Raw genomic sequence first — 22,004 nt, forward strand, 5'->3', positions numbered from 1 at the left:
TTCGAGCCACCTCCAAGGGCCCACCCAAGTCCCCACCCGACCCCAGCCCTGCTCAGTTTGCCCGCTTCTTGCATTGAGTTCTGAGGTTGTTCTCCCACCTCTGCCAGCCATAGGAGGTGAGTCACAGCCACCAGGGGCTGGCAGAGAGTACCCGCCCAGTAGCTGTGGCGTCCAGCTCTGTCACGTGCCTGCAGCACACGAGTCCCATCTGGCCTGGCATGCCCAAGGCTGTCAGCGTGTGCCAGGTGGGAGACAGCTGTGGCTGGGAGAGGGGGTGGATGTGGATGCACTTGTGGAAATGCCTTGCTTGCCATGCCTGCAGCCCTTTGGGGTTGCCTCCAAAAACAACCATCTCTGTCATCAGAGCCATCACAAAATAACAATTAAAGTTATATGAGGATAAGAATAATAGTGATTGATAATAATAAAACAAGTCAGCCGCCACGGAGTGCCTAAGCTGCACAGTCCAGGCACAGTCCCAGAGCTTTGCACAAATTATCTCAGCCTCTCAACAGTGGGGAGGTGAGTATTATTGCCCTCATTGCACAGGTGAGTAGGCTGAGGCACAGATGTGCTGAGATGTGGGGTGGCCTTGGGAGTCTAGGCCTGCACCATGCTGCCCTGCTCAAACCCATACTCCTTCTCGGACTGTGAGTCCCCCAGGGAGCCACTGGAGCAACCTCCAGGCTATTCATTCAAGGAGGGAAAGCATTTTTGGTCTTGGGAAGTGATGCAGAGGGCCTGACCAGGGTTGAAGTCCCACTGGTCAGGTTATTCTGGCATTTGGAAACACCACTGGAAGACAATAGCAGTTGTATGGTGTTTAGGTTTTCATCCCAGCAGCACAGATTTCAAGCTGAGCACCCAGTAATTTTTAAAAAATTCATCCCAGAGTGAAGGCAAATGAAAGCCATTGGTCTAGCCCTTGGGGACCTCGGCAAAATTCCAAAGTCACAGAGCAGCCTGTGCATGGGCGGTTACAGTTTACACCGCGCCTTTTACAGTCACTACTTTAGTTTACCTTCCCAATGGATTTCTCAAACATTTCCTCAGTTTTATGGGTGAGGAAATCAAGATCCTGAAAGATGAAGTAACTTGAGGAGGGTTGCACGGCCGGGAAACAGTAGCCATGGAGCCCTGAATCCAGATTTTCTGTCTCTACATAGAATTCTCTATCGTCTTTTCCCGCTCTCAGGTCCTCCCTCCCTGCTTCAGATTCCTGAGTCTCTACTGTTTCTTGGTTTGCACTGCTTAAAGGTATCTGATATCAGCCACTTGCATCTTGGTATTCTCTCTCCGAAAGTAATTGTCCTTCATTTTGTCTTGGATTATAAAGGCAGTTCTCTGTAAGAGGACTGTCTGGCATCAGCAAACAAGCCGTGGCAGCTCAGAGCATGCCCTTGCAAATAAGGGTGACCTGCTTACGAGCCCACACTTGGTTTCTACCAGCTTGCTTTCGCTTATCCTGGAAGGAGAGCTGAAAACCTGGATGACTGGAGGGAAACGTCCCTTCTTCCACCTGCATGGGGAGCCGTGGGATGGCTGCTTCCAGAGCTACACTCGGTATCACTCCTCATTCTCATGCTTGTGGCTTGAGCTGGTAATGGAACCCATTTGGGAATGCATGGAACATTCTTGGAGAATAGATGTGTGGGCTTGTGTATTTCTTCACTACATCTTCTCTGTGACTTGGCCCTTTCCTCGGTCTTAAGTAGACAACCACTCTGTTTTCCCAAATTTCTGAAAGCTCAGAAATGAGCTTTTCCCATCCTTAACTGTATAAAAGCACACAAAATACCCAGTAGTTAGATGTGAACAGATAACCCTATTTGGGTAACTGCTGACTATCCATCGAAATTCCTTCTGAATTTCAAGGATCTCAGCCATCCTTAACATTTGGTTTTTGCTGTCTGATCCATTATTGATGGCACATGTTTCATTTGACTGGCAAGAATTGTCCTCCTGGGCCCCATCAGTGTTAGGCACCCGACACCCTCACTCCCGATGCTGGAGGATGAGAATGGTGAGCAGAGTGTGACTTGGATGAGCAGAATCAGCTCCCTGTCATCATGTTTATCATTAGTAATGATAAATTAATAGTAATTAATTACTATTTTATTAACTACTATTATAACTATTGCTATGATTACTACTAATTAGTTTTAATTGATCCTCTCCACACGGGCCACTGCATTTGATAGCACTGCTAACAATCTGATGAAGCAGGTACTTCAGTAGTCCCATTGGACAGATGGAAATAGTGAGGCACAGAGAAGTGAGGTGACCCGGGTGAGGTGGCCCAGTCTGCTATGGCTGTAGGACCTGTTCTCCACCTCAATGTCACAATGCCCCCCTGAGATGGGACCCAGTGGGGGATGGAGCTGCTGCTTTTTTTGTTTGGGGGCCTTGATTTGATTTAATATCCGCCTCTCGTGGGTGCAAGTGATGTTGAACTCATCCCTCCACAGAATTCTTGTTTTGTTTTGTTTTTTGAGATGGAGTATCACTGTCACCCAGGCTGGAGTGCCGTGGCACAATCTCAGCTCACCGAAACCTCTGCCTCCTGGGCTCAAGCAATTCTCATGCCTCAGCCTCCCGAGTAGCTAGGACCACAGGTGCGAGCCACCACCCCCAGCTAATTTTTGTATTTTTAATACAGATGGGGTTTTACCATATTGGCCAGGCTGGTCTCAAACTCCTGACCTCAAGTGATCCACCTGCCTTGGCCTCCCAAAGTGCTAGGAGTACAGGCGTGACCCCCCAGTGTCTGTCCCTTCCCTGGTCTGTGAGCTTATGAGGACTTGGGTTATTTCTCTCCCCCCTGCACCTGGCTTGCTGCCTGGTACATTATAGACACTCAATCCACTTTTCAACTCAAGTTCTGCCTCTTTGGAAGGAAGTAGGAAAGGAGGATGAGGGAAAGGCAGGTGAGAGAGGTGGGTGGGACACCTTCCAAAGGAGAAGTCGAATGACTCAGAGATGGAAAACTGAAGGTGGTGTCGGCCCCCGTTCTGGGCTGCACGAACCATCCCGACAAACACTAGAGTGAGCCATTCCAGGAGCCAGCATTTAACAGCCACAGCCTTATATGGGGGCATGCAGACAGCCCCAGAATTTCCTTGGTTTCTCCCAAATGTTCTCCACTAGTGGTATCCACATTTTTTTTTCTGCTTTTATATTAAGAATTTCTTATGAAGCTGCACATCCATTTAATAACCATGTGACATTTGACAGATGACTCACTATCCCAAACCTCAGCTTTCTAATCTGTATAGTGAGGCAATGATCCCTCGCAGACTTGTAAGAATTAAACGTGTGTGTGTGTATATAAATATATATATGTGTATATATATGTGCGTGTGTGTGTGTGTACATGAGGTGTGCACAGAAGTACACGTACTGCTGAAATCAAATTGGTGGGCTACCTGAAAGTGCAGAAAAACATTAAATTATGCACGTTTTTGCAGTTTGCGATTTGCCTTCCATAAATATTTTTCTGAAATGCTCTTTTTAAATTTCAATAGTTTTGGGGGTACAGGTGGTTTTTGGTTACACGGGTTAAGTTCTTTAGTGGTGATTTCTGAGTTTTAGTGCACCCATCACCTGAGCAGTGTACACTGTACTCTATATGTAGTCTTTTATCCCTCACCACCCCCTCCCAACCTTCTCCCCTGAGTCCCCAAAGTCCATTATATCATTCTTATACCTGTGTTCACAGCTTAGCTCCCACTTACAAGCAAGAACATACAATATTTGGTTTTCCATTCCTGAGTTACTTTAGTTAGAATAATGGCCTCTACCTCCATCCAAATTGCTGCAAAGGACATTATTTCATTCCTTTTTATGACTGAGCAGTATTCCATGGTGTATATATACCACATTTTCTTTATTGACTCATTGTTTGATGGGCACTTAGGTTGGTTCCATATCTTCGGAATTACGAATTGTGCTGCTATAAACATGGGCATGCATGTATCTTTCTCGTATAATGACTTCTTTTCCTCTGGGTGGATACCCCGTAGTGGGATTGCTGGATCAAATGGTAGCTCTACTTTTAGTTCTTTAAGGAATCTCCATACTGTTTTCCATAGTGGTTGAAGTAATTTACATTCCCATCAGCAGTGTAAAAGTGTTCCCTTTTCACCACATCCACGCCAACATTTATTTTTATTTTTATTTTTGACTTTTTAATTATGGCCATCTTGCAGGAGTAAGGTGGAATCTTATTGTGGTTTTCATTTACATTTCCCTGATGGTTAGTGATGTTGAGCAAATGCTCTTTTTTTTTAACATCCTCTGTTGTTCTGCTCTTCTACCAGCATCTAGATCTGGCTAGAATGACATTTAGCACAGACTTGGGTCTATATTATTTTAAGTGAAATTGATTGACAGCATGACTTCCAACAGTTTGGCTTTCTCAGGCAACCACAGATCCAGTGCAGTCTCCTGTTGCCCATTGTACAGGTGGGTACACTGAGAACCAGAGGAAGGGATGGCTTCTCCAGCCACCAGGTGCATTATGGGTCACCTATGTCTGGTACCCAGACCACAGGCCCAGGCCCTCAGACTTCCCAGGGCTTGGGAGTGGGGTGGGGTTGGATGGATAGGCTGCCTGCTCCCAGGCTGCACCTGGGAGGTGAGACAGGGCCATGTGAACATCTATGCCAGGTGGCTGGCATTCTACAGCAGTGCCAGGGTGCCCACAGCCATTCCTGTCCTGCCCCAGGGAAGGAATCTGGGGTGGAAGATTCTGCTCAAAGATCACAGGGATCAGGGCTGTGGAGCCAGGAGGGGATGGCGTGTGTCACTCTGGTTTCTGGTGCACTCACCTTTATGAGGTTTACTGGGTGCCAAACACTCAGGTCCTAGCAGGCCAGGCCCTCATCAGTGAATCTACAGAGCATCCTGGGTGTACCAAGCACAATGCCCCTTGCTATTTGGGATGGGAGAGAAAAAGTAGGCCTGAGTTTCCCAAGGGGTGAGGAAGGGAACTCCCAGACGCTTTGCTCTCTGAGTGAGACACTTGGCAGGGCCAGTTAGCCAGGCTGATCCTGGGAAAGGGGTGGAGGTGGCAGAGGCAGGCTCAGCAGGTCATTGGGCAGAAGTCCACCCAGTTTGTAGACAAGGCTTGAGGGGCTGGGGAGCCTAGAGGAGCGCACTTGGAACCTGGAGGCTGCAGGACCAGGACGGAAAGAGGACTAGGAGACTGGGATCATCAACACCTGGGGAAGGCCAAGGAGGACCGACCTGAGGGGAAAGGAGGAACTGGGGAGGTGAGGTTAGTCCAAGGGTGAGTGTGTGTGTGTGCGTGTGTGTGTGTGTGTGTGTGTTGTCTGCCTGTTTCTCTGTCTTAGAGAAGAGAACCAAGGGCCAAGGTGATCACTCAGATAGACATTTTTCATCCTTCTCATGCCTAGCTCTAGGGATGAATTACCAGTCTTGCCAAGAGTTCCATGGGTCCATGCTGGCTGCCAAGATACTGTGGCCATGCTTTCATTTATCATCTACCAGAAAGCTATCCATGGAACAAGGGATTCAGAACCAGAAGATCTGATTTTTGAGTCCTGAATCTGCTAACTGTCCAGCTATAGGAAACTCAGTTTTCTCATGTGTAAAAATGGGTCTAGCGGCACCTAAACTTACAAAGTTGGTGTGAAAAATACATAATGTCTATGAATAACCATATCTACTAATATGTGTCTGGAAGTACCCTGTTCTGCAAAGACAAAAACAAAGAAAATAAGATGGGGAAAATCAAAGCTGGCCCCACCCACAATGTGTCAATGCATATTTACCCCAATTTTTTACCTTTTTGCTAATTGAGAAACACATGTGGTTACTTATTGATATATAAGAACTCTTCATTGTTAAGAACATTAGCTCTCGATCTTGTACACGTGTTCCGATTTGTGATTCCAAATTTTACATATTCTGTAGAGTTTTAACACATTGCATAAAGATGGTATACCCATATTTGCCATCTTTTCTTTTCTTTTTTTTCTTTCTTTTTTTTTTTTTTTTTCTTTTTTTGAGATGGAGTCTCGCTCTGTCACCCAGGCTGGAGTGCAGTGGCACGATCTTGGCTCTCTGCAAGTTCCTTTTCCTGGGTTCGTTCTCCTGCCTGAGACCTCCAAGTAGATGGAGTAGGTGGCGCCCACCACCATGCCTGGCTAATTTTTTGTATTTTTAGTAGAGACAGGGTTTCTCCGTGTTAGCCAGGATGATCTCGATCTCCTGACTTCATGATCTGCCGGCCTCGGCCTCCAAAAGTGGTTGTTTCCACTTTAGGTCTATTACATAAAGCTGCTATAGACATTGCAGTACACATCTTTGTAAACCCAGAAGCACTCATTTCTGTTGGGCATATACCCTGAGGTACAATGAAGGGGTCAAAGGGTAAGCGTATGTTTACCTTTTATAGATCCTGCCAAGCAATTTTCCAACCAACACATTGGTGTCGGTTTGCACACCCACCCACAGTGTAAGAGTTCCACTTGCTCCACGTCTTGGTGTTGCCAGTCTTTTTAATCTGAGCTATTCCAGTGGGTGTGTAGTGAGTTCTTCCTGTAGTTTTGTTTTGCATATTTCTGATGATTAATGATGTTGAGCACCTTTTCAGATGCTTATTGGGCATTTGGATATCTTCTTTTGTGATCTATTTGTTCATGTCTTTGCTTAGTTTTTACGTTGTTGTCTTTTTTCAGTTGATTTGTAGAAGTGCTTAAAAACAGGCGTGAGCCTTTTATCAGACACAGACATTACACATACCACTCCAAGCCTGTGACTTGCCTTTGTACTCTCTTAGGTACTTTTAGAGGAACAAGGCTCTTAATGTTAATGAACTTCCATTTATCATTTTTTAAAAATGGTTAATACTTTCTGCCTATCTCACGGTCACGAAGATCTTCTACTATCATTTGATACAAATTCTAGAAGAAAACATATCAATATTTGTGGGTTTTGAGGTTGAAAAATATTAAAGACCAATAGTTTCATATAGTTCAATCTAATACCTTTCACATTTAGGTCTGTGACTTCTCAAATTAATTTTTGTATGTTGAGTAAAATGGTCACTGTTTATTTTTTTTCCTGTATGGACATCCACCGGTTTTTTGTTTGTTTGCTTTGTTTTGTTTTCACCACTCATTGAAAGGATCATCCTTTCCTTTGAATTGCAGCAATGCCCTTGTCACATATCAGGTGACTTCCTGTGTGGCTCTTTTGGATTCTCTAGTCCATTCCATTGGTCAACTTGTCTGTCTCTGTGCCAATAACTTAATGCTGTAGCTTTATAGCTATCTTGATACCTGGTGGCTGAATGCTTTAAAAGACCTGGGAATCATCAGGTGGGAATCACTTGCTTTGGAGTGGGATTCTCAACCTCTAGTACTTATTAAATTCCCTGGAGAGAAGTTCTTAAAAGTACCCTCACCCAGGATTTATCCCGCCTCAACTAACTCAAAATATCTAGAGGAATGTTCTGAAAATAGGTATTTTTAAAGCTCCTAGATGATTCTAATGCACTCCCAGGATGGAAACAACTGCTTTAGAAATAGGTTATTCTCATTTTACCATTAAAGAACCAGAAGCCCAAAGTCACATTTACAATTTCTGGAGGCATTAGATTGTTCACTCACTTTCTCCAGGATGCAAAATCCTTGATATACTTCTCTTGCCCTCAGTTTTCTCCTAGAGAACACCTACTTACCCTTCAAAACCCAGCTTAAGAGTGCCCCATCTATGATGTAGTCCAGAGCACCCCAGCTAGGATCAGGTGCCTCCTGCATGTTCTCACCTCCCAAACTTACCTCTACCTTGGCCCTTACCTAGTGTGACTTGTATCTCTGTGTTCTCCTGTGTTCCCATCAGACCAGAGCTCTTGGAGTTAGAATGTGGCATGGTCATTAATATGTTTCTGGCATCTGGGAGATTCAAAGAGTGACGGTGAGGACCAGAAATTCCTAGCTCCCCTCTCACCCCTATACAAGGCAATAATGTAAAAAATATTCATGCCACCCCTCAGCCTCCAGCCAGTGTCTTGGGCCCATTAACTTATAACAATAATCTCCCCAGGCTGGACAATCCCCTTCATCCTCCTAGCCCCCGATGAACACCAGGCATAAATCCATGGGACCTGAATCTTAACTACAGGCAGTCAGGGCAGCCTCAAGTCTAGGCTGAGGTCCCTTAATGGGCACGTGGAGAGGGCTGCTCCTTCCCATGCCTATCTCCTTCACTGCTCTCCACAGACATGCACCTCCTCCAGGGCTCTTTTTCCCAGGCAGGATGGGCCCACCAAGGTATAGCGCCTGGCTGGCCTGCAGCCCACCTGTGGCTACCCTCTTCCCGTGGCCTACTGGCCTTTGGCACTGTCTGAATTCAGGCATCCCCAGTGCTGCTCACGTCACTCAGTGGGCATCCCCACCCTGGCCTCTCCCTGCATGTCTCCCGTGGGAATTTGCCCTGGAGCAGAGTGTGTCTGGGGCAGGCAGGGAGGCATGGCCCTCAGACTCACACAGGCCTCACCCTGTCATTAGAGGGCAAGGTTTTCCCTCCCAAACCAGGGGTACAGACCTGGATTCTGGGTCAGTGTCCAGCTTGCTGGCTCTGATCTTCCACCACTATAGACTCTACAGTAACAATAGGACCACCTGCACTCTTTGGTCTCAACCTGTCCTTCTATCTCCTCTGCAGCCCCTTGGTGACCAGAGCTGGCCAGTGTGAGGTCTCTTGTCTCACCGTTCACATGGTGTCTCTGACCCACGCATCCCAGCAGGCAGGCCTTGCTCCCTGGGCGAGGGAAGGTGGTAGCTCAGGGGCTTCTTCGGGGGTACTCTCTGATCTGGGCAGCTCCGGAACCCACATCCCCATAGCCTTGTTTGTCTAGGCCCTGAGTGCATAGAGTTTGTGGCTGAACCAGGCCCGGGAATGAACTAGTGTTGGCTCTTTCCAAGAAAGTTTCTCTGGGTCGCCTGCTCTGAATAGCGCTGGGAATGAGAGTCATGTCTTTGTCAAAAGCAGCAACCCAAAGGAAGGAAAAACACCACCCACGGCTCTTCTGAGGCCTCTGAGGTGCTTTGGTCAGATATGACCTACTGTGAAGCACCACTAAATGGGGAAGAAATACATGAATGTTTTTTCTGCTCACCGGAGCTCACTAGATAAAGCAGAATTGAAGATAGGCATGTTGAACTTATTGCTCTTCCATCCCAGGATCAGTGGGTTTGGAAGGTTCCCAGACATCATCAATGCTTTTCTCTCCAAGAGATAAAACTGAAGATAAGAATTTTATTTTATTTTAAGCCTTTGAAAAATTAATCCTAAAGTAGTATCTGTTTTTTAAAGACAATTTGGAAAATATAGAAAAGTAAGGGGGAGGCAGAGACAACAGAGCCCAGCCATAGTCTCATCACTCCAGCACAATAAATATACAATAGGAAAACAATTTGTAATTTCCATGATCATGAACTTTGAGGTGAATTTTTAATTCCTGTTCTTCCTAATGGAACTTATGAATTTAGTTGTCTATTTGTCTCTCCTCGAACTTTTTCCCCAAAGGACTCCATGTGAGCTAAGGTAACAGAGGTGACAATTTGGAACACATGAAAAAATAGCAAAAGAAAATGGTGAGGGATATATGGGAATGACCCCAAGAAACCCAGTTATCAACCTGTTCCTATGGTCAGCAATGATGATATTTGGGTTGAATATTCAGTATTAGGACTCCAGGCTGATCTACTTGTAGACTATTCTGACTTCTATACCCAGAGAGAGATTGGGAAATAGAGTCGTTGCAAAAGGTGTCTACTGGAGTTCATTAGGGAAGCCACAGCCCAGTGGGCGTGGCCGGTACAATATCATGCTGCTGCCTCCACGGGTGAGGAGAACTCCTGGGGAGGTGGTGTGGCCATCCCAAAGCCTCCATCACCTGCCCACTCACGCCAGCTCATTTTATTGACCTTAGTCTTCCAAGAGACCATGGAAGTATAAATAATAAAGCAAGAAAGGCAGATGCATTTGGCTGGCTCAGTGGACTTCTGAATGTACTGTGAGTATAAGACCTTCCCTTTCAAAAGACCGAGTGCTTCTTGTCTATTCCACGTGAAGCTTTCTTCAGAATGAGGGAGGATATAGCACTATCCACAGGAGGGGGTATGAAAGGAAAATTCTAGAGGATCTCCAAAATCCAGGTAAACCCCTCTTGAGGAATTTGTTGAACGTCTTTGGCAGAGTGTTATGGATGTCTGCTGCCAAGTGCTTTTCTAGAGAAAAAAGCTTCATGAATGTGGGGATGGGAGAGGTCTTGGGACATAAGTGGTGCCTCCAACTTGGGTCCACCCTTGCTGCATGATGCTGGCCATAGTCAGCCTTGTATGTGAGCTGTTTGGGAATCTTTCTCTCTCTCTGAGGACAGAGGCTAGATCTATCAACTCATTGATTCGTGGAGAAAGTGAGGCCAAGGAGCCTGTTCAATGCATTTCTGCAGAATTGCCTTCACCAGCTGGATTCTCACCACTGATGCACATTGCAACCATGATGTCTTCCTTTGTCCACTCTGAGCCTCATTTCCCTCTTTATGGCACAGATAATCCTGAAGTCGATGATCTCTCAGCCTTTCCAACCCACATATCCCCTCCCCTTAGAATGCAGTCACAGAAGGGGAGGAGGACCAGGTCAGGCAAACAGCTGGAAAGTTCTTGAGGGTTTGGAGAAGGCTGTGGGGCTTGCTGGGCTGAGAGTCAGTCTGCAACATCAATATGGACCATTTTCTGGGCATTGCTGTAGTGTCCCAGTGCCTGACACAGAGTGAGGACTCAAACATATTTCTTCAAGAATGAAGGCAGAAATCTACAGGGCAAATTAAGAAGTGGAATGGGGACATGTGCTCCACTCTTTGTTTTCCAGGAAGGAGGAAAAAGTATATTGCTGTGGTCATCAGAGTTTGTTTACAGGGCTTCTCTTACTTCTAACAGGGGAGAGAAGATATATCTTACCACCACTTAGTTCTAAATGTGCTTTTAAAAATAGTAATTTAATTTCTACTGTATATTGAGTGATTTCTTCTAAAAACAATATGAGTCCTTTAAAACAGGTGAGCCACAGAGCAGGCCTGGAGTGGCTCTTCAAGATGGGGCTCTGGTGAGGGTCTTCTGTTGGGAGGCTAAGGCACATCTTTAGCAAGGATTCCCCAGATTTCTCAGCCCAAGGGAGGGCACTGAGTTTACCCAAGTGCTACACACTCCAAGGGGTGCTTTGAAAAGGTTCCGAGGAAAGGTGGCATCTCAGAGGGCCTGAGGTTCCTGGGGCAGGAAGGGGTTTCTGGGGCAGGAAGGGGTGCCTGGTGCATGCAGCCAAGTATAGGAAGCTTCTCCCCAATGAGCAGGGAACACATTGGTTGCCTGAAGCTCACTCTGTTGGTTCTCAAGACTTGGGAACTTGTCCAAAGTATTCTAAACATTTTGGTCTCATTGGCTTGAAGAAGGATATTACACCAACTCTTTCTAGCCAGTCAGTTTCACCCCAGGGAAGAGAGGGAGGGTGGTCAACTATCAGGAGAGGAGTGACCTGCCCAAGGACAGGGGGAGGTGTCTCTAAAGGAAACTGTGGTTCCAAACCACTGTGCGCTGAGTAGACCTTCTGTAGCCTGTGTGTGTTCTCCCTGTTTAGGTATTGTTTCTTCAAACTGTGGTGATAATGGGGGAAGCACTTCGTAAATCTTGAAATATTATTATTGTTGAGTCTGCTGTCATCATTCACTGTTGCTTCAGTTGGCTCATTGGGACGGTGTGGGAGGTGGAAGCAGTGCCCTCCCACTGCTACACGCCCTCTCGTGTAGACTTAAGCCGCCTGTGCTACCTGTGCAGATGCTTCCCACCTGGTTTGAATCTGTCTTTAGGATGAATGACTTCCGGGTCAGTGAGGCACTATTTTATCTAGTCATAAGAGGAGGAAATTATTTTTCCAAATTAATAGGGAGCATGGGAGTAGGATGGTCAGAGACTTGAAATACTGACTATAGCCTTATGTGTCCTATGTGTACCCCATGGGGTTCGGTTTCTATCTTGTTCTCTTTTTTTCTTGGTTTTGTTTTAGCTTTATCTCTTTATTTATTTTGAGTGACAGCCAAACACACACAGATACACGCGCGCACACACACACACACACACACACACACACTCCAAACTAAAAGCCAACAAACAATTGCTCAACTCAGGAGAGCAACATATCAATTGATTGGGAAATAACCAGTTGCTCAGCTATTTTAATTGATGGAATTAAAAATTAGCCTACTCAGGTATCTAACCCAACTGACAAATTTGGGTCAGTTTAAAGCCCGTGATGATAGATGGAAAGGCCCAGAATTGGGCTGGTGTGGGCTGTTTGGGGGAGAAAGGCCAGATGTTGGCACTCAGGGAGCCAGGGCAGGAGGCCTGGTGGGGACTGTTGTGACACAGGCATGCAAAGGTGGGAAGGTGCTGAGACCTGGCCAGGCCAGGGTGTGGACTGTGTCCCTTGGGGGGGCGGTGGTGGCAGTACCACCTGATCACCAGCATCTCATGGGGGAAGAAACCAAATTATCACCACCTTCCCCTTATTTAATAGATGAAGATACTGTAAGCCTGAAGGGTGAGGAGACTTGCCTTGAAACGCCTAACAAACATACAAGTTGGGGAGAACCGCTATCCAGACCTGGAATTCCATAATCTGTTCTCGTTTCTGAAGCTTGGCGATGTAGAGAAAACTTTAGGGCACAGTGACTGAACATCACGGTAAAGCTGTGCGTGCCACAAAGTGTTCCCAGGATGGCGCTTTTTGCAGGTTCCTTCCCTGCTCCGGCCCTGCCCTGCCCAGCCTCGTCCCAAGGCTCCTGCCAGGCTGCTGAACGTCCTCCATGTCAAATGGCTGTGAAACCTGCTGCTGAGAATGTTTTCTCAGCTCCTTGAGGGACATGACTTAACTTCTCCACTCCTAGGCACTGGGCACTTGCGCCCACTGTGAATAGCAGAAGCTTCTGTTTTTAATCCAGGCAGCCTTTGTAAACAATGCAGCCCCCTAAACCCTGAGCTGGAATCCTTCCCATTTTCTATTTTCTTTTGTTTATCTGAAGCATCCTTGGGAATTTTACTAATTTCTCTTCTACAGTCTGTTTTCAGACAGCCCATAGAGCCCTTGTTTATCACCGGCTGTTATTAAGTTTTACCAAAAAGTAGTTTTTGGGGGTGGAAGGTGCTTGAGAGCACCTAGGTTCAGAGAGGGAAAGTGCTTCCTGGAATGTCACACAGCTACGAAGGCATGAGAGCAGAGCACAGAACTCCTGCCTACTTCGTAGTCCTGGCATTTAAAAAAAAAAAAATGTATCTGCCCATATTTGTGAGGATGTTTTTGGCTTCAAGGAAATGACGATGTAACTCAATGTCACTGGGGGTCCAGAGGCAGGGTGCGCTCTGGGGCCAGCTTTTTCCATGGCCCCAGCTCCGGTTTCTCCTAAGAGCCCTTGGATGTATCCTCTTTGTGCTCTGGCTTTGCTTTCGAGTCACTTCCCCCATGGAGCAAAGTTGCTGTTAGTCCCTGCCTGCCGTACCTTCCTGCCCAAGATATCCCAGGAAAGAGACAGGGCAGCACCCCAACATTCCAACAGTCTTGAAATCCTCCCTCATTGTACCTCTTAAGCCACATGCCCCTCCCTAAACAAGTATCAGGGCAGAAATTCCCACCTGCAATGATTGGATTAGGTCTGGCTCCTGAAGCAACCAGTAGCAGGAGAGTTGAGATGCCCCTGCACCAATCAGGCCCTCCATTGGAGTAGGGAGGAGCTTCTGTCCCTGAGGCACATGGGCTGCCTGAGAGAAGAGTGTATTACTGAAAATAAGAAAAAGAAAGAGAAGATGAGGAGGAGAGGATAAGAGGAGAAGAAGGGAAGGAGGGGGAAGAGGAGGAGAAGGAGGAGGATGATCTATTGGGAAGCTGGGAGAATGGATGCTGAGGGAGCAATGAGCATTATTCACTAGAATTTTCCAATACTATACTACAAACTCCTTGAAGACCTTTGTTGTGATCAAGGCTCTATCCATAGTGCTTGGCATAGAAGGATTTGGACATGAAGAACATGGGAACTGGGGACACTCCCAGGTACAGGCCCTGCCTAGTGTTCATTCATCTGCTTGTTCAGTCAACCAGAAAGAGCCAGGCATGGGAATTTAGCTGCGCAGACCCTGTTGGTGGCTGACCCAGTTCCCCTTTGCTGGTACTGCTGTGAGGATTGGCTGCTGACAGCTCACAGCGGCCTTCCCCTCTCCAGAAAATTGTCCTTGGCTGATAAGACCTAATTGACCCAGTTATGCACCATGACCTGCATCCAGAGGACAGATCACAGCCACTAACTGACTGATTCTGTCCAAAAGGCTAGCCTGGAGAGCCCTTCCACTGTGGACCAGGCCAAGGCTAGATGTCACCTTGGCTCCTTCCCTTTTCCATCCCATTTCCGTCACTTCCCTATAGGCTCCTGCTGAGACAACTGCCTCAATACATAACATGCAGCTAAATCCCCATCTCAGGTTCTGCTTCTAGGGAACCCATCTAAGACAACCATGAATAGCCTTTACTGTGGACAGGCTGACTCTTTCCCATGAATTACAGACACACAAGATATGAATCACAGGAAGAAAGCAGACTAAATGACATAACAGATGACCAAGTAAAGAAATCTGCCTTCATTTTACGTATGAATTGGTATAACCATCACTGACAGTAGTATGTCCAACCAGAGAAATCAATAATTAGGCCAACATGCTTTTGGCATCTCTCTGCAGCATTAGGACTGGAGATTAAGGGCAAAGAGTAACTAAAAGTCTTGTCTCCCAGAAGCTCACAGTGCCGTTGGAAGATGTCAAAGCTGAGAGGTGGGTGAAAGGAGCAGCAGTCCAGCGCCAGGCAGACCTGGCTGTTCCTCTCCCATGGTGCCATCCCCTTCCCTCCCTGGGAAGGGCGTAGGGAAGAAGGTTTCCTGGAGACCTAAGTCCTTCTGGTATGAGTATCCACCACCTAGAGAACATATGCGCTTAAACAAAGGGCTTGATCTCTGCAAATTAGTCATGATTCTTTTGGCTGAAGGGGAAAAAATTCACCTCAAACCAGCCAACTCTAAAAGGGAAATTTATTGGCTTTTATAACTTGGAAACATGGAAGTGGGTAGTAAATTGAGGTAAAGCTTAGTCCAGGGTCTCCGAAGATGTCATCGGATGTGTCAGTCCATTTCTGTCTTTCCACCTCCCTCTATTGCTCTCCTCTCCTACATGTGGAAATCATGGCCACATTCAGCTTCAGGGCTACTTCACAAAGTTAGCTGCCTCAAAGTTTAGGGGCTTTTACATTCCCTTAGAAAGACACTGACTGGTCTGATTTTGGTCCACACTCTCGTCTTTAACCAGCCAGTGTGGCAAAGGAATGAAGTATTATGACGGTAGGTCTGGGTCACATGCCTACACTACGGGGTATCCTCACTGTGGTCCAATGGAGGGGAGGAGAGCTGTTCCTCAAAGGAATTGAGACACTGTTTCCATAAAGAGGGTACAAAAACAAAAGATGTCTTCTACATTCAGTCCTCCTATTTACAAAATGTAGAAAGTCATTTCTAGTCCCCAGGGTGACTACAAAGGTTAAACGCTATGAACGGGTCAAAGCACTCACAAACTGCGATGTACAACACATACTAGTCACTGTATTTCTTCTTTCATCTGGTCTTCCTCTGGGTAACTTGTGGGCGATGGGGTTATCATGTTCTTTTTTTCTGCTAACCTCAGGTCTACTACTCAACAAGATAGTCTTCAAGGAAAATGAACCCCACGCTGGGCCTGGCTATTTTTCTGGCTGTTCTCCTCACTGTGAAAGGTCTTCTGAAGCCGAGCTTCTCACCAAGGAATTATAAAGCTTTGAGCCAGGCCCAAGGGTGGAAGGAAAGGAAGGCAGCCAAGGAGCTTACAAGGCAGAACATGGATTTTGGCTTTAAGCTTCTCAAGAAGCTGGCCTCCAACAACCCTGGCAGGAATATCATGCTATCCCCCTTGAGTATCTCTACAGCTTTCTCCTTGCTGTGCCTGGGTGCCCAGGACAGCACCCTGGATGAGATCAAGCAGGGGTTCAACTTCAGAAAGATCCCAGAAAAAGATCTTCATGAGGGCTTCCATTACATCATCCACGAGCTGAACCAGAAGACCCAGGACCTCAAAGTGAGCATCGGGAACACGCTGTTCATTGACCGGGGGCTGCAGCCCCAGCGTAAGTTTTTGGAAGATGCCGAGAACTTTTACGGTGCAGAAACCATCCTTACCAACTTTCAGAATTTGAAAATTACTCAGAAGCAGATCAATGACTTTATCAGTAATAAAACCTATGGGAAAATTAACAACCTGATAGAGAATATAGACCCTGGCACTGTGATGCTTCTTACAAATTATATTTTCTTCCGAGGTAAGGTTTTTGGCATGTTGGTGTGGAAAGAATAGGATGACCATTAGACTTGGGTTAAAAATCTGGGTTGGCCACTGTTTGCTCTTTGACCTTGAATTCATATGTCATTTATCTCTCAGAACCTCACTTTTCCTATCTGTAAAATGGGTATCATGATACATAACTCATCATACAATTATCAAGATTTAAAGTGAAAATGTATGTGAAATGAGCTTTATGAAGTCTGTCATTTTCATGAATAGTGATTATCCTAACACAACATTGGTTATAGAGGTCGGAATTACATTTCGTTCCCATCTCTTAGATGAGAAAAAACATTCAGAGAGAGATTAACTGACTTACTCCAAGTTACAAAGCCCATCATTGAGTCAGGACTGGAACCCATTTCTCCTGGCTCTAGCACCGTGTGCTTTCCAGCACTTTAAGCAGACACCTGAGATGGTGATTGTGTTGATTATGGTGATGGTGATCACTTGGTGGGTCTTCTTACATATAATATATATGAATTCTCCTTATCAGACTTTATGTATTTCCCAGATCTGATGGAGAGAGACAGAAAAAAAAGACGGAAGAATGTTTCCAAATTTCAGCTTTATCCCCCAACACCACACAGAACACATATACACAGACAGGTTGGCCAAAATAGGTGAGAATCAGAGGCCAACACCCATCAGTCCAGATAAAATCACTGCTGGAGTGTCGGGAACATGGTACTAAATATAAAAAATTGAGGGTTCTCAAAATCCACGGGCAGATTGACGGCTAAAGAAGAAAAAAGGTGACCACTGGCAGTCTAAAACCTCAATGTGCCTAAACCAGAGAAGGAAAAGGGAGAATATGGAATTTCCTGAAATCCCTATGTCCCCTAGATAACAATAGGAATAACAGTGAAAATAACGATGCTGATGACAACTAGCACCTACTCAACCTCACTATACACAGGCACTGAGCTGTGCTGCCTTATCCCGCTACATGTCAAGGCATCCCTATGAGGTAGCTGTCAATATCCTCATTCTACAAATAAGAACACTGAAGTCCAGGGAGATTGAGACACTTATCCAAGGTTAACCCTTGATAACCTTTTGGACAGGTAGATAGAACAGTGAGGCCAGGATTTAAACTCAGGGAGTTGGCCCTACAATGAGGACTCTCGGGTGGCAAGTTTGAAAGACCCAGGTCTGAGTTTATGCCCAATAGGTCAAGGCATCTTCAGAGTCCAGGCACCCAGGCCTCAGTGTTCACTGCTCTTTGGCAAGCTCCCAACGGCAGCCTGTTTCACCAGTTTTCTTAGTTCCACATGACAGCAGCTCCTTCAGGACTGACTCAGATTAGAATCAAGCATTTCTACTCACATTAGACTCAATTAGCCATCATTAATTGTAATGCAGTCCCCTCTGTTAGGACATACTCAGTGGGCTTTCTCAGGCTTAGGGGAACCTGAGCTTATGGTAGTCTGCTTTTCCCCTCTTAATTTAGCAGTCTAGTCCTGACTTCTTTGGGAACTAATAATTGCACCTGAGCCCATCTCATCAGAAATCTCCAGGACGTGGAATGAGGGCAAGGACTTCCCTGATACCCCAGATCATCCCCTTTCACCCTGAATCTGTGTGGACAGAGACTAGTGGTTAGTTGGATTTAGTCACCTTTTTTCCCATGGGATAATCATGTCATTTTGTCTTTCTTCAAACTAAGCCAGGTGGCAACATGAGTTTGATCCAAATGTAACTAAAGAGGAAGATTTCTTTCTGGAGAAAAACAGTTCAGTCAAGGCGCCCATGATGTTCCATAGTGGCATGTACCAAGTTGGCTATGATGATAAGCTCTCTTGCACCATCCTGGAAATACCCTACCATAAAAATATCACAGCCATCTTCCTCCTTCCTGATGAGGGCAAGCTGAAGCACTTGGAGAAAGGCTTGCAGGTGGACACTTTCTCCAGATGGAAAACGTTACTGTCACGCAGGTAAAGTGGGTGCCTAGCCCTCGCAGCTTTTTCCTTCTCCTGTCTTCCCTCTTATTTCTTCTCTCTGAGCTCTTACCTCATGGCCAAGTCCTCTTCTGGGCTCTATAATAAACTTATATCATGGTGAGAAGTATACTGGGGAACAAATCACAGGAATAGAGTGAAGTGCTTGACTCTTTGAGGGAGATTCATCAAGACTGTGCAAGCACAGTAGATGGAGTCTCAGTGGAGGGTGGTGGTCAGGGAGGACTTCACAGAGGATATAGTATTTGAGCCAAGTCTTCAAGGTTGGGTGGCAGTCTGTATGAAAGGGGGAGGAGCAAAGGAAACGGCAAGGACAAACACGGGCTGTAAAAGAGAGCTGTGAGTTGTGAGGAGAATGATGTTGTCAACTGTGGTGTCACAACAGTTGAAGCTGTAGGGTGGCTGCTCCTCCACTGAAGAAGATGTTTCCAGTGGGAAGGGCAGGTGAAGCTGTGCAGATCTCGAGGGATGGCAGCGCTCTTGGAATGCCCTGGCACTTAGCTCCCCCCTTCCAGAAATGTGACTTTATTGAAAGCATTCAGAACCAGAATTTTCCTTTCTCGAGCCTGCAGCTCACTCTAGATATCACAGATGCATTCTGCAATGCCTCCAAGGCTATGTTCCGTGTGAAAGGAGTCACATCAGTTCAGTTCAGTTACCATCCACAGGTTCCCCCATGTTGTCTCAACATGGGGACATCCCAAAGGGACTGACATGTTTCAGCCTGCACTCTACAGAGTTTTAGAGTTCATAGGGATGTCTTGGGAGATCTCCCTAAGGAATTCGGGGCTGTAGAAGGTGAAGAGAAGGTGAGAAATGGGAGGAATGCCAGGTCTTCCACTCTTGGCTTTGTGAGACATGGACTCCAGAATATGACATTTCCTGTAGGACTCAAATTACAGTGGCTTGAGACCCTGCAGTTGATTTGCTGGGACTTGCCATCCTGACTGCGCTCCAGTCCCATCTCCAAGCCATGTCTGATGATTTCCCCATGGGGCTACAGCTCAGGTGCTGCACTGGAGGCTTCACGTTCCCCTCACCAAGGCCCTCTGCAGCCCCCGGTGCTGTGACCACCATCAGGCCACCATCAACCACACAGAGATGTTCCCTGGGCACGGCCACCATCTCTCTGGCTTCAGGCTTCATCTCCTTTTGCACCTTTACTCAAGAGTGGAATAGAACCTTCGAGATTTTCTGTAGGCTGGTGCCAGACTTCCTGGAGGTTTGGGAATAACAGAACCAAAGCTCTCGCAGGAACCCAGGATAACTTAGAGTGCAGTTACTTAGAAGTGGCATCTTGTAGAGTCCAAGTGTAGGCTGCTCTCAGTGTCTCTTCCAGGGCACCTCCTTCCATTTATCTAGTGCCTGCTCTGCCTCCCCTATCCCTCTGGGACTGCTTCCCGCATCTCCATGACTTGAGGCCAGGCCTCCTCACCAGGAGGGCCATGGAGAGGAAGGTTCCTCTCACCCAGGAATGTCTTGCCTACCCAGTCACTTCTGGCCTTGGAATGACAGGCAGGGAAATGTCTACCTTCCCAAGAAGTAACTCCAAATCCTCTTACAGGACAGGGGGCTTTGCCCACGGTCCCCAAGGAATTACATTTGGTTAGAACATGATAGGCAAATATTCCTACTGTCTGAGCTCATTATTTCTGGGAGATAAGTGGTCAAGTTGCTTTGATCTACAGGTAAGAAGCGCAGTCCAGACATCTCAGTGGTCCGCTATGGGGTGGACGGGATATCCCTATGTGTTCTTCCTGCAGTCCCCTCCAGACGGGAGAAGACCCTGAGCAGAAAAATCACCTTTTCCCTAAAAGAAGTAACCAAGTCAACAGACACACACCAGTTTACATGTGGGTAGAACACATCAGAATTTAGGCTTCGGATGACGTCCACCTGGCCTCTGTGCAGGAGGCAGACACCTGCTTTGGATTTGCAGAATTTGAGGCCAGGTGCTGCTCCTCTGATTTCGCCAGAGGAAAAGCTCTATTTCCCAGGGTCCACCTTTAGGAGCAGAAAACTGCTGGTGGTTTTGAAATAGCCATTGTCCTGTTCAGAAGTGTTGAGGGTTCACTCCCAGCCTGGGCACCCCACACATTTCCGTACATATTGGTATATGCACTCACCTGCCAGCAGCAGCTGCATTTAATGCCTTCCCATGTTGGCACAAATGAAAGCAAATCTCCCCATTAACGCACTGGACCTAGGGCCCTTCGCTACTCAGGAACTTCACCCTAGAAATCCTCTCCTCACTTTCCTACATCAGCATATGTTTTTCTCTCTTCTGAATCATTTCCGTCAGATACAAAGATGCTCTTATCTTCCATCTCATCATGAAACCTCGTAGGGGGCCAGGGATAACTTACAGCTCATGGAAGTGGCTTCTATGCAAGAAGACAAAGCAGGTGTCTGCCTTCTGTGCAAGCGACCTGTACGGCTTGTGCTGGCCTGCAGGAAATCCCAATGCTCTTGTTTTTCCCAACATAAAAGTTTCTCTTGACCCTTGTTTTTCCCCAGTTATTCCCCCATTTCGTCACTCCGCCTTTGCAGGTGAACACCGTGAAGCAGTTGCCTCTGTTCACAGCCCCTAGTTCCTCTCATCCTTTCCTAAATCCACTCCAGTCCAGCTTCTGCACCTACTTCTCACAGACAGCTCCATTCCCAGGGTCTCAAGGGTGTCTGTGTTGCAGAGTGCAGTCAGTCTCAGGCCTCGCTGTTAGGCTGGTTGGTGTCCCCACCTCCTTAAGGTGCTCTTCATTTGGCTTCAAGCTCTCCACTCTCACGGCACCTCCCACCTTTCCCCTCCTCAATCTCCTTTGCTGGAGACTCCTCTCCTCCTCCAGGTCTCAGAGGTGAGTGTCTTAGGGCTCAATTCCCAGCCTTCTTTTCTGTCTATACTTACTCCTGAGTGAGTGCACAGGCTCAGACCTTTAAACACCATCTCTATTACCACGACTGCCATGCTTCTAGCCCCAGCCCCTGTTCTCCCCCAAACTCCAGAGTCATGGATCTTTCTGTTTACCCAGAATCTCCCCTGTATGTGTAATTGGAGCTTAGAGTCAACACATCTAGAATGGTGTCCTGATCTGTCCCCAGGGAGCCTCCCCAAGCCTGCCCATCTCAGTCAATGGTGACTCCATCTTATTAGTTGTTCAAGCCAAAAACCTTGGAGTCACCCTGACCCCTCTCAAATGCCTCATTCCGTCTGTCAGGAAACCCCTTTAGCCTACAGCAAACTACATCTGGAATTTGGTATCTTTCCACTGTCTCTATGGCTCCCAACATCCGACGACCACACTAGCTTCCAAATGGTCTCCCAGCATCAGTTTTGCGCATCCCTACTTCACACACACCACCAGCACCAAGAGTATATTCTTAACAGAGGCGACAGAATGATCTTTTTAAATCCTAAGCAAGACTATGTCACTCCTCTCTTCAAAACCCTACAGTGACTGCCCATTTTATTCAGGAAAAAAAAAATCCTAATTTGTCTAATTCCCTTGCATGCCTCAAGGTTTGCTCAAACCTTGGACTGATCCCTGATTTCTGC

General features: G+C 46.6%; 1 protein-coding gene across 1 annotated transcript in view; it reads left to right on the plus strand.

Annotated features, from left to right (window-relative positions):
- LOC105467491 (serpin family A member 12) overlaps positions 1-22,004 on the plus strand; it is a 28,552-nt gene that overhangs the window by 1,573 nt on the left and 4,975 nt on the right. Inside the window, exons 2-3 of the mRNA XM_011717111.2 lie at positions 15,801-16,467; positions 18,160-18,430. Coding sequence (XP_011715413.1) covers positions 15,834-16,467; positions 18,160-18,430 — 905 coding nt within the window. The 5' untranslated portion in view covers positions 15,801-15,833. The remainder of the gene's footprint in view (positions 1-15,800; positions 16,468-18,159; positions 18,431-22,004) is intronic.

This window comes from Macaca nemestrina, chromosome 7, assembly GCF_043159975.1.
Source record: "Macaca nemestrina isolate mMacNem1 chromosome 7, mMacNem.hap1, whole genome shotgun sequence".
In the NCBI taxonomy this organism is placed as follows: domain Eukaryota; kingdom Metazoa; phylum Chordata; class Mammalia; order Primates; family Cercopithecidae; genus Macaca; species Macaca nemestrina.